This window comes from Dama dama, chromosome 20 (genome assembly GCF_033118175.1).
Source record: "Dama dama isolate Ldn47 chromosome 20, ASM3311817v1, whole genome shotgun sequence".
NCBI lineage: Eukaryota > Metazoa > Chordata > Mammalia > Artiodactyla > Cervidae > Dama > Dama dama.
In genome coordinates, this window is record NC_083700.1 from 45,634,718 (window position 1) to 45,648,278 (window position 13,561).

The following is a 13,561-nucleotide window of genomic DNA, read 5'->3' on the forward strand; positions in this document are numbered from 1 at the left end:
ACATTCACTACAGATGGGAGGAGAAACACTCAGATTAGCTTTGTACGTATTAACTCATTCAATCCTCATAGCAGCCTTAAGAGATGGATATTTCTGATACCAGTTTACAGTTTGAGGAGATTCATGCATGGAGATATTAAAGTCTTTATTCAAGGACTTTCCCATGAGAATGATAGAGGTCAAGACTCAATCCCAAGAGTGTAATTTGAAAGCCAGACCTCTAAATATATTGTCCTCTGAGATGAAGTTTACAAGCTCTATTTAAATAGTCACTTCATCAGAAAAAACTACTGCTATCAAACAAAGGGAAGGGGAGGAGTCAGATGCAATAATAAGTGGAAAAATAACAAAATACTGACCTATCTTCCATTTATGAGTCCAGTTTTGCTCACCTGTTCAAATTACTAAGGACATTTATTTTGATTCTGATTTTAATTTTGAATTTCTTCTTTTTAAAAATTTCTTTTTTTTTTTTAACAAATTTAAGTTTCCTGGTGAAATTACATTCTTATAAATTTTTTGAACATGTTCATTGTAGTTTTTCTGTATAAAGTCCATTTGTGATAACAACATGTACTGAATTATGTATTCATATCTATCTATTTTCTGAGTTATTGGCAGTTCTTAGTTAATGACAGACCTGGGATTTTTTATCAGAATCCAGGCCTTGTATATGAAAATTTGTAGACATTGTGGTTAACTTATTTACCACAGAAGGTTCACCATTTCTTTTGGTAGGTAGACAGGAGTGAGACCATATCACCTTTATCTAAATCAGGAGCTGGGTTGATATCTATCTCTGGTCCGCCCCACTTGCAGAGTATAACCCTCCATATGTTTCAGCTGTCTGCTGAGAGGTTGACTAAGACTTTCTCTAGCTACTCCTGTACTCTGGTTGTTTCATTTGGTCCATCAGGGTGCAGAAGGCTTCCTTCTGCTTTGCGTGCATGCCAAGTTGCTTTAGTCTTGTCTGACTCTGTGACCCTGTGGACTGTAGCCCTGCAGGTTCCTCTGTCCATGGGATTCTCCAGGCAAAGATACTGGAGTGGATTGCCTTGCCCTCCTTGGGATTTTCCTGACCCAGGGCTCGAACCCATGTCTCCAGGGCCTTCTGCATTGGCAGGCAGATTCTTTATCACTGAGCCACCTGGGAAGTGCCCCTTCTGCTTTATAGAGACTTTTTTTTTTTTAATTGTTGTTTATATTCTTAGTCTTTGTCTTATGAAGTGTAAGAATTAAACTTTTCTCTACTTTCTTCTGCTTCTGGTGTCTAGCCTATTAGATTCCCCAAACCCTGTGTCACTCTAGTCCTAGAAGATTACCTAAGATCTCTCTTGCTCTTTCTTCTGAGCCTTGGTCTTCTATCTACAAGAGTCCTCATTTTGCTAAGTCACTGATTCCCTCAGGATAAAAGTAACTCCTATACTATCATCTCACTTCCCTGATGTTATCTTTTTTCCTGAGATCATGGCTCCTCTAGTCAGGGTTACTTCAGAGTCTATCCAGTGCTTCCAACATATTTTTGAAAAGTTATCCTTCAAAAACTAGTCTGTCATAACCAGAAACAGATGCCATAAATTATTTACTGAATGTCTACATGCCAGGATAGTGCTCACTGCTGGTTATACATGGTAACATGTGTCTAAAATGTTTAAAACAGTTAATAAGTTATATGTGTGCATTTTTATATCTGACCTATTCTCTAACTCAAGAACTAATGTTCTGCTGACTAACAAGGACACGTGACACATATGGTAAATGATTTTCTTAGTAGCGTACAAAATGTGATTCAGGAGCTCAGAGGAGGAATGCTTAAGTTGGCTTAGATAGTGGAGTAGGAAAAGTGAGTCAGGAATGCTTCCCAGAAGAAGTATAACCTTAGGCAGGAATTTCAAAGATTGAGAAAGAGTTAATCAGGCATAAATTGTTATCAACTGGATCCAATATGACTTCTAAATAGCCTATGTTAGTACTTAAAATATATTTATTTCTATTAAAGGCATAAGTGAATTTGAAACATTAAAAATACATTTGAGGATATAAATGCTATCTTAAAAATTTTAACCATGCCAATTGATTTCTCCATAGGTGTTCAAAGCAATGAATATCCCACAAATCAGGAATCCTTCTCTGCCTCCCCCAGAAAAAATGCCTGAAGCCTATTCTGCAAAGATTGCTCTTTTGGGTGCTGGGCCTGCAAGTATAAGTTGTGCTTCCTTCTTGGCTCGATTAGGCTACAGTGACATCACTATATTTGAAAAACAAGAATATGTTGGTGGTTTAAGGTAATTCCTACATTTATTTCATGTTCATAGTGTTCAAAATAATGGGTAAAACAATTATGAATATTGGTTTGTAATCATATAGGAACTTCAAGTTCACAGATGGTATTTTAAGTGTTCTTTTTCCAAATGCTCAAATTTTGCTTTCATTATTCACTTTAAATTTGCACTTGGCTTTAAGTAATATTTACTTTAAAATTTCTCTGTCTAGTTCTGTGAATTTAAGAAAAATCACAGCAAAATATTTTATGAATAGAGGAACCAATGATATGAAAGCTTATTTCATCCCTGTGAATCTTTCCTTTAATGGAGATATATGTGAGTTATGCAGATTAGAGATGGGGAAACCTACCTCTACAGAATATTGGATGATTCATTTCAGTGTGTATGTAGATGCGTTGTCTTGGTCATGTATTTTCGTTTTCCAATCTCTTAAGTTTTGCATTTGATTGCAATTAAGTTAGAAACTACTAAAAATGTTCCATTTTACTGTACATTTATGCAGTGTTTTATCTCATAAGTACCATATTACTATTTGCTATTAAGCAATATCATTGTTGTAAACCAGGATTCATCACATAAACATTTATTCCCTTGAAGATCCACACACTAATATGGAAAATATTCACTGTGTATAAGTGATTTTGAGATATTCATGTCAGGCTTGGACAATGGATGGAGTTTACTTTATTTAAGATAAATGGACTCTGTAGAATATATAGTGGAAAAAAGGCAGTTTTTTCAATGAGTGATGTTGGGCCAGTTGGACAAATATATGTAAGTCATTAAACTTAGAACACTTCCTCATGCCATATATATAAAAATAAACTCAAAATGGCTTTAAAGACCTATATAAAAGACATGACACCATAAAACTCCTACAAGAAAACATAAGCAAAGCATTCTGTAATTGATATAAATCTTAGGAATATTTTCTTAGATCGATCTCCCAGGTAAAATAAATAACAACAAAAATAAGTAAATAGAACCTAATCAAGCTTGAAAGCTTTTGCATAGCAAAGGAAATCATCCACAAAACAACAATACAATCTGTGGAATGGGAGAAAATATTTGCAAACAATATGACCAACAGAGTTTAATTTCCAAAACAGCTCGTATAACTCAATGTCAAAATAAAATAAAATAAATAACCCAATCAAAAAATGGGCAGAAGACCTAAGTAAACATTTCTCTAAGAAAGACATACAGAAGGCCAACAGGTGCATGTAAAGATGCTCAACATTGATAATCATTAGAGAAATGCAAATCAAAACAACAATGAGGTATCACCTCACACAGGTCAGAATGGTCATCCTTCAAAAGTCTACAAATAACAAATGCTGGAGAAGTAGTGAAGAAAAGAGAACTGGTCTGCACTCTTGGTTGGAATGTAATTTGGTGGAGCCACTATGGAAAATAGTACAGAGGTTTCTTAGAAAACTAAAAATAGAGCTACCATGCAATCCTTCAGTTCCATCTCTGGACAGATATCCAAAAAATATGAAAACTCTAATATGACAAAAATGCATGCATGTCAGTGTTCATAGCAGCACTCTTTACAGTAGCCAAGATATGGGAGCAACCTAAGTGTTCATTGACAGATGAATGGATAAAGGAGGTGAGGTAAATATATTTACAATGGAATATTATTCAGCCATAAAAAGAATGAAATATTGGCATTTACAGTAACTTGGTTGGACCTAAAGATTATCACACTAAGTGAAGTAAGTCAGACAGAAAAGACAAATATTACATGATATCACTTATATGTGAAACCTAAAAATAATTTAAATAAACTTATTTACAAGCCAAGACTCACATAGAAAACAAATTTATGGTTACCAGAGGGGGAAAAGGAGGGTGAGAGAGATAAATTAAGAGCTTGGGGTTAACAGATACAAACTACTCTACCTAAAATAGATAAGCAACAATGATTTACTGTGTAGCCCAGGGAACTTAATTCAATATCATGTAATATCCTATAATGGAAACTAATCCTAAAAATTATAAAATAAATGGAACTTTATAGTGGACATGTATTTTATTTAGGATCATAAAAAATAAACTTTATTTTATGCAGGGACTGGATATTCCTGAAAACATTTGATGTAAAGATGAGCAAGAATTTGCATGATAGTTTGATAATATTACTCAGTTTATTGTTTTTTTTTTCATGAATGTGTCATTTTGCATCAGAAACTCATTGATTATAAAAATATATCCAGTTGGCATATCTGTTGCTTTACTTAGCATTTAAATTTTGATGGCTACAGAACTACTTTTTAAGCAACAGATTTGTCATATTTAATAATCAGAGAATAATTAAATCAAGTTGTGATTAAAATTTATGTTTTTTTTTACATGTTATGGCACCTGTAAATATATATTAATAGATATATAAATATCAATATTGGTAAAATGACAATATGCTAAACTCCAAGTAAGCTATTATTAATATAAAACTATTAGACTAAATCATGAAATAAAAGTATCACATAGTATGAAGACCCTTTAGAGATGATATGAAGCTTAAACTGAAGAATAAATATCCTGATAGCCCAGAAGTAATTATTTTCCTGTATTGATGTTTCACTAATTTGAGTTTTAAGGTATCACACATACTTAGTAAATTTTTCTCCTGGAAAGTAAAATACCTAACATATTATTTTGCTGGAGTTATTTAAGCTTTCATTTTTAATGGCATTTTATCACAGCTTCATTAATTAGGAAAAGCATAATCTATTAGCAACATATGTATAAACACTGTACTTTTTTCAGATACACACATCAATGAATATATGAACTAGTTTAAAAAATATGAACTTAATTGTTGGGTAGCTGTATAGACTAGAAATAATCTTTTTACACTTTAATTTCATTTGCAAAAAGAAGCTTGAAAAGGAACAACCCCTGTTTGTGAATTATTGTGTTGATAATTTTGGTAGAAGTTTTTTGTGGTTGTTAGCATCTCTATTTTTTAACTCAAATGCAGGATATGCACTTCTAAATCATATAAATTGACATGAAACTTGTGTTTCTATGTATTTCCTAAACATATTCAGTGGGACAGATTCCCCTGGGTTAATGACCTAGAATGTTTAAAAGAAAATCTTTTATGATTTACTTTGTTTCCTTTGCCTTTGAATCTTCCCAGTCTCCAGTGACAATCAGGTCAGTTCAGTTCAGTCGTGTTCAACTCTTTGCAACCCCATGGACTCTATCCGACTCTTTGCAACCCCATGGACTGCAGCACACCAGTCTTCCCTGTCCATCACCATCTCCTGGAGCTTGCTCAAACTCATGTCCATCAAGTCGGGGATGCCATCCAACCATCTCATCCTCTACTGTCCCCTTCTCTTCCTGCCTTCCATCTTTCTGAGCATCACAGTCTTTTCCAGTGAGTCAGTTCTGCGTATCAGGTAGCCAAAATATTGGAGTTTCAGCTTCAGCATCAGTCCTTCCAATGAATATTCAGAACTGATTTCCTTTAGGGTTGATGGGTTTGATCTCCTTGCAGTCCAGGGACAATATGAAGTGTTTAATCAGTCTCCTTTGGATCTTCCCATGGTAGCAGCATGTGTAACTGCTGCAGGATTATAAAAACTGACACTGGAATTTAACCACAATCACACTGCAGTACTTTTCTACTAATTTATTTTCTCACTTACAGATGCCTCTCATTCTCTTGTATCTTCAAAGTGGCTAAAAAAGATTACATTAGCTTTGTATTTGAAATCAATTGCTTAAAGAGGTGATGTCAAGTTTTATCTTTCCTTTTCCTTTGCATCCAAACAGAATCTTTTAAACCTGGTGAACAAGTATCACAGCCAGTTTTTAAAACATCACTAACCTGGGTAAAAATTATCCAAGACTTAATCCCTATTGTATGGTGTCATGATGGTTTCAACAAATTTGTGAAATAATCAGTAGTTTTGCTTTTCTTGAATTGTGGCTTCTCCCCCACCAATATGTGAGTTTTAAAAGTTAAAAAAAAAAAAAGTTTAAAGGACTTGATATTATAATAACAAAGTTATATGAATATGGTATTACATACAAATGTAATGTGATGTGTATATGTATATATATGTATACTTTCTGATTTTTTTCTATTATAAAATTAATATATATTCATATATATGAATATGACTTTTTGTTAGATAGTGTAATTGGAATAATAATGTCCTTTGCCTTAGCTATTTTAGATGTTATGTTTTCACTATGTCTATTGCATTTCATGTTGACTGACAATAAAGAAATAGGGTTTAGGTGAGATAGTTTTATTTGTAGAAAGTATTTTGAGAACATGTGTGATGTAACACAAATTTAAAGTCTGGTACCTGTATCATAATAAACTAAAGCAAAGTTTTTTCAAAGTATGAGAATTGTACTTTAAAAATAAGGGAAGGAGGTTGTTTTTAATTAATTCCATTTAGATGAAAGAAACATGAATATACAAGAATGATTTTTTTTTTCAGGAAATCTGAGCACTCCACTGACTGACTGTACTAAAAGATTTGTGGCCACAAGGAAAGATTCTTTTGAAACTTTCTTGTTAAAACAGAACATATAGAATGAAAGCTTGTCTTTATAAACACAACAAACTTGAGATGTAACTATTCTAATAAAATTCCATCTTCTATCCTCATATCACATTTCTCAATGTGCAGTCTTGAGGGTAAGCTCCCTTTCTCCCAATTTTTCTTCCTTTCTTCTTTCATTCCTTCCTTAATTTTTTATTTATCTCCTACTATGTGCTGGTCATTACCTTAGGCCATAGAGTTACAAAGATGAATAAAATAAAGTGCTTATTCTTATGGAGGCATATGTTCTGGTAGTGGGTTGTTTAAGTCACTCAGTCATGTCCGGATTTTTGTGACCCCATGGACTTCAGCATGCTAGGCTTCCATGTCCTTCACTATCTCCTGGAGTTTGCTCAAACTCATGTCCACTGAGCTGATAATTCCATCCAACCATCTCATCCTCTGTCGCCCTGTCTCCTGTTCTCCGTCTTTCCCAGAATCAGTGTCTTTTCCAGTGAGTCAAATCTTCTCATCAGGCAGCCACAGCATTGGTGCTTCAGCTTCAGCATCAGTCCTTCCAATGAATATTTAGGTTTGATTTCCTTTAGGATCGACTGTTTGGATCTCCTTGCAGTCCAAGGGACTCTCAAGAGTCTTCTCCAACACCACAGTTCAAAAGCATCAATTTTTTGGTGCTCAGCCTTCTTTATAGTCCAACTCTCAGCTCCATATATGACTACTGGAAAAGCCAGCATTGACTATACAGGCCTTTGTCATTAAAGTGATGTCTCTGCTTTTTAATACATTGTCTAGGTTTGTCATAGCTTGTCTTCCAAGGAGCCAGTGTCTTTTAATTTCATGGATGCAGTCACTGTCTGCAATGATTTTGAAGCCCAAGAAAATAAAGTCTGTCACTGTTTCCATTATTTCCCCATCTATTTGCCATGAATGATGGGACCAGATGCCATCTTAGTTTTTTGAAAGTTATTTTAAGCCAGCTTTTCCACTCTCCTTTTTCACCTTCATCAAGAGGCTCTTTAATGAAGAGAAATCTTCATCAAGTTCTTCTTTGCTTTCTGCCATAAGGGTGGTGTCATCTGCATATCTGAGGTTATTGATATTCCTTCTGGCAATCTTGATCCCAGCTTGAGCTTCATCCAGCCTAGCATTTCACATGATGTACTCTGCATATATGTTAAATAAGCAGGGTGGCAATATATATATAGCTTTGACATACCCCTTTCTCAATTTTGAACCAGTTCATTGTTCCATATCTGTTTCTAAGTGTTACTTCTTGACCTACATGCAGGTTTCTCAGGAGGAAGGTCAGGTGGTCTGGTATTCCCATCTCTTTAAGAATTTTCCACAGTTTGTTGTGAGACCCACACAGTCAAAGACTTTAGCTTAATCGATGAAGCAGAAGTATATGATTTTCTGGAACTCTTTTGTTTTGCAATATAGTTTTTCCTATATAAAAGTATACATTTTTTAGTATGCATATCACACATGCATGTTCTATAATTATATAGAAAATACATATACTTTTCTATATAGTTATTGAATACATATGTATCTATGTATGATGTACATATCAAAAACTGTATACTTTCAAATAATTTCTTATTTTTTAAGGTTTTCCTCTCAAGACATTTATGGATTTGCTAGTAAATAGATCAACTAAATATTGTGTAAAACTTAAATTATAGGAATTGCTTTTGATGAATTCTCTACTTAGTATTTGTTTTTCATTGTTTTTATTTTTACATCAATTTCTACTGTTTCTGTAATAACCCATATTCATATTTTGTCATGCATATAAAAATATGTATTTCCTCACACGCATCTTATACATTATGAAAACCCTTAGAAGAAATACTTATTCCTTTAATACTGATCAGTAACACGTGTTGCATTTTTTAAACTGCTGATTTTTCCACAAATGTTTCTCTCTCTTTTTTTAGTACTTCTGAAATCCCTCAGTTCCGGCTACCATATGATGTAGTAAATTTTGAGATTGAGCTTATGAAGGACCTTGGTGTAAAGGTAAGTGAAAAATATAACATTTGTGTATTGCTTTAAAAGAAAGGAGTAAGCTCTATACTGAAGATTAACAGCAAAATGTCACACACTTTAGGAAAGAACAATTAAAAGCTACACCAGGCAGAAGCAGAAAGATGCTTCTCCTTGCTTAGGGCATTTGTCTGTCTACTGTCTGAATGCCACTAGCCTGGAAAAGGGCAATCAATAGTTCTCATCTGGCACGCCTGCATGTGATTAATTGTCTGTAAGAAACAAATTCCTAAATTGCTTTAGGGGTTCAGTGCAGCTAATAGAAGGATTTGCTTTCTTTAATCACATTTTTTTTGTGTGTGTGTGGAAGTTATGTGAACTCTGAAACATTTGTATTACACAATTTGGGACAAAACTTCTTACAGAGGTTTATTTTATTTACTATGTGCATAATGTCAATAGTGTTAATGTGATAATCCTTTTTCAATATAAACAGCAATTAGGCAAGGTAGAAAGCAACAGTTCTGTATTTTTAATTGTTTTGTGAAATAAATATTGTGTTGTTCTTTTAAAGATGATCAAAAACCAATACATTTTACTTTTAGATATAGCTTTAGATATTTCCATTCTTTTTTTTTTTGATATTTCCGTTCTTTTGTATTATATTTAAGAATATATTCTGGCACTTCACCTAAATTTATTGCTATATTTGTTTCAAAACTTTTAATTTTCCATGACAGATATAAAATAATGGATTAACAGAGTATTATAAATTACACAATACATTCTTGTAAGTACATATAAAAACTGTTTTGAAAAGTGGTTAGCAAACTATTCATGATTCTTGCATTTAGAAATACAAATTAAAATAACCAATAAAAAGAAAAACACTCATCATAACAGTATTTTGTGTTTTTATACTTGTAATTAATTTTATTTGGCAGTGATCAGATGATGAAATGTGTATATAATCACGAAATAAAAAATATTCTAGCAAATATGAAATACATATGTGCACACCTTTATGAAAACTATTCAAAATAATGTTCAAAACAGATTTAAGGGTGATTGCTTGCTTCATATAAATATATCCTGAAAAGTTCTTTAAATGTCTTTCATTTTGAATGCAAGTTCTTACCTAAATCTCATTAAGTAGGGAAATGATTATTGAGACCTCTAAGTAATATATTAGGGGATACTTGAAATTGAAGATAAATCAAAAACTAATTTAAGACACCTCTAAATTCATCTTATAAATAATTATAAAATTGCATTCAATTTCTACCATACCGGATATGTTGCAGAAAGTAGGGCACACCCATTACTCTTACCAGGAACCTCATCAAGGCATAGTGACACAGTAGTGGTCAGTGCGCTGAGTGCCAGGAAATGTACGTTTCAGCTACAGTTCTGCCCCTTCCTAATTTTATAGTCAGATAGCCTTGATGAAGTCAGTTAATGTCCTTCACCTTGGTCAATATTTGTTCAAAGGGAAAAGTATGCTATTACCACTTTTATAAACATACCTACTTATATATGCCTGAAAATATATGTGCTCCGGACATGTGTAATAGTCCAGTAGAATAGATTACCTTTGGGAAGGTGTAGGAAGTCGTTTATCATCATTTTGTACATTTGAAATTTAAACCCTATGAATTTATTATATTATCAAGAAATAATTAGAACCTGAATTGAGGAGGTTAGTACTATCTTGTCCATGACTCAGGTTGTTTTAAAATGTGAAGGACATGAATCAGCCATGGAGAAGGAGGTAAAAAAAATAAATAAATAAAATGTGAAGGAAATAAAGTATTCAAACTTGCTTTGTAAACAATAAATTCTATGTACAATTCTGAAGAGAGACAGTAACAAGATTATTTTTAAGCTTTGAGGACTGGCGTCCACTAATGAAGTACTTTCATCTTATATGACTTATCAAACTTACCCATAAAAGGATATATCTCTCAAAAATTGGTATACTCTTGTTACCACTTTTTCTTCATCACCACATTCTTCTTATAACCTGCCTTATGTTTTTACCTCTCAGCTAACACTGTATATTTTAAAGTCAACAATAATTTACGGGCAATGAAGTGGATTTCTCTCTGGATTTATTCTCTTTGGCTCCTGGGCAGCATGTGATATATTCTTATATGTATGCATGTAACTGTGCATGTATGTGCCCATATCTATATATGTATGTATGTATTTTTAGCTTTCATGATCTAGCATTATCTTGGATATTGCCTGTTTTTTTCTCTATTAGATTTGTTTCAATTTGATAAAATTATTAAGAATTTACTTTGGCCAAGTTATGTACCAAGGATTCTTCTAGTTCCATCTTTCTTTTGAACTCCAGTTCTGTATTCTTAGTAGCTTACTGAGCATATTTATCATCCAAATAACATACATTCATCATATCTAAACTTAACATAATTAATTATCTTCCCCCCAACTATGTTCTTCTAAATTTCTTATTGAGTAATTTCAACTTATTTCATACTAATAGCTGATAGATTAGTTCTTATTTATTTGAAACTGAATTTTACCACTCAAAGATTGTGTCACAATAAAATTTTATTTGTACATTGTATGTATGTATATTATATATATATACATATATATGCTCAGAGATCAGTGCAAAGAAATAGAGGAAAACAATGGAATGGGAAAGACTAGAGATCTCTTCAAGAAAATTAGAGATACCAAAGGAACATTTCATGCAAAGATGGGCTCAATAAAGGACAGAAATGGTATGGACCTAACAGAAGCAGAAGATATTAAGAACAGGTGGCAAGAATACACAGAAGAACTGTACAAAAAAAGATCTTCACGACCCAGATAATCAATGGTGTGATCACTGACCTAGAGCCAGGCATCCTGGAATGTGAAGTCAAGAGGGCCTTAGAAAACATCACTACGAACAAAGCTAGTGGATATGATGGAATTCCAGTTGAGCTATTTCAAATCCTGAAAGATGATGCTGTGAAAGTGCGGCACTCAATATGCCAGCAAATTTGGAAAACTCAGCAGTGGCCACAGGACTGGAAAAGGTCCATTTTCATTCCAGTCCCTAAGAAAGGCAATCCCAAAGAATGCTCTAACTATCGCACAATTGCACTCATCTCACACGCTAGTAAAGTAATGCTCAAAATTCACCAAGTCAGGCTTCAGCAATACGTGAACCGAGAACTTCCAGATGTTCAAGCTGGTTTTAGAAAAGGCTGAGGAACCAGAGATCAAATTGCCAATATCCACTGGATCATCGAAAAAGCAAGAGAGTTCCAGAAAAACATCTATTTCAGCTTTATTGACTATGCCAAAGCCTTTGACTATGTGGATCACAATAAACTGTGGAAAAATCTGAAGGAGATGGGAATACCAGACCACCTGACCTGCCTCTTGAGAAACCTGTATGCAGGTCAGGAAGCAACAGTTAGAACTGGACATGGAACAACAGACTAGTTCCAAAAAAGGAAAAAGAGTATGTCAAGGCTGTATATTGTCACCCTGCTTATTTAACTTATATGCAGAGTACGTCATGAGAAACGCTGGGTTGGATGAAGCACAAGCTGGAATCAAGATTGCTGGGAGAAATAGCAATAACCTCAGATATGCACATGACACCACCCTTACGGCAGAAAGTGAAGAGGAACTAAAAAGCCTCTTGATGAAAGTGAAAGAGGAGAGTGAAAAAGTTGGCCTAAAGCTCAACATTTCAGAAAACTAAGATCATGTCATCTGGTCCCATCACCTCATGGGAAATAGATGGGGAGACAGTGGAAACAGTGTCAGGCTTTATTTTTTTGGGCTCCAAAATCACTGCAGATGGTGATTGCAGCCATGAAATTAAAAGACTCTTACTCCTTGGAAGGAAACTTATGACCAACCTAGACAGCATATTAAAAAGCAGAGACATTACTTTGCCAACAAAGGTCCGTCTGGTCAAGGCTATGGTTTATCCAGTGGTCATGTATGGATGTGAGAGTTGGACTGTGAAGAAAGCTGAGTGCTGAAAAATTGATGCTTTCAAACTGTGGTGTTGGAGAAGACTCTTGAGAGTCCCTTGGACTGCAAGGAGATCCAACCAGTCCATGCTAAAGGAAATCAGTCCTGGGTGTTCATTGGAAGAACTGATGCTGAAGCTGAAACTCCAGTACTTTGGCCACCTCATGCGAAGAGTTGACTCATTGGAAAAGACCGAGATGCTGGGAGGGATTGGGTGCAGGAGGAGAACGGGAAAACAGAGGATGAGATGGCTGGATGGCATCACCGACTCAATGGGCATGAGTTTGAGTAAACTCCGGGAGTTTGTGATGGACAAGAGGCCTGGCATGCTGCGATTCATGGGGTCGCAGAGTTGGACACAACTGAGTGACTGAACTGAACTGTGTATATATATATATATATATATTTTTTTTTTCTTCCCCTGTTTCATTGTCTGGAATCTCTAGATGTTGTAAATGTGATAATACATGGCATCTCTTCAGACCTATGAAATAACATTTTCATCATACTGAATAAATATTTTCTTTTTCTATTTATTAATATAATAGTAACATTATGTAGTTACTTTTTATTTTAATGAAGAAAGTGTATTAAAATTTTTAATTGCCCATTTAAATTGAGTTATATTCATTTTTGCATTTCTGAAATATATATTTTACATGTTTTATTATATCTGTACATCTAGAACTAGATTTGTTTTATGAGTTTTAAAAAAATTTTCTTTTGCATTAACTTATTTAT

At 34.0% G+C, this 13,561-nt stretch overlaps 1 protein-coding gene across 1 annotated transcript in view; it reads left to right on the forward strand.

Moving 5' to 3' along the window:
• DPYD (dihydropyrimidine dehydrogenase) overlaps window positions 1–13,561 on the forward strand; it is an 886,622-nt gene that overhangs the window by 250,045 nt on the left and 623,016 nt on the right. Inside the window, exons 6-7 of the mRNA XM_061121314.1 lie at window positions 2,089–2,285; window positions 8,764–8,845. Coding sequence (XP_060977297.1) covers window positions 2,089–2,285; window positions 8,764–8,845 — 279 coding nt within the window. The remainder of the gene's footprint in view (window positions 1–2,088; window positions 2,286–8,763; window positions 8,846–13,561) is intronic.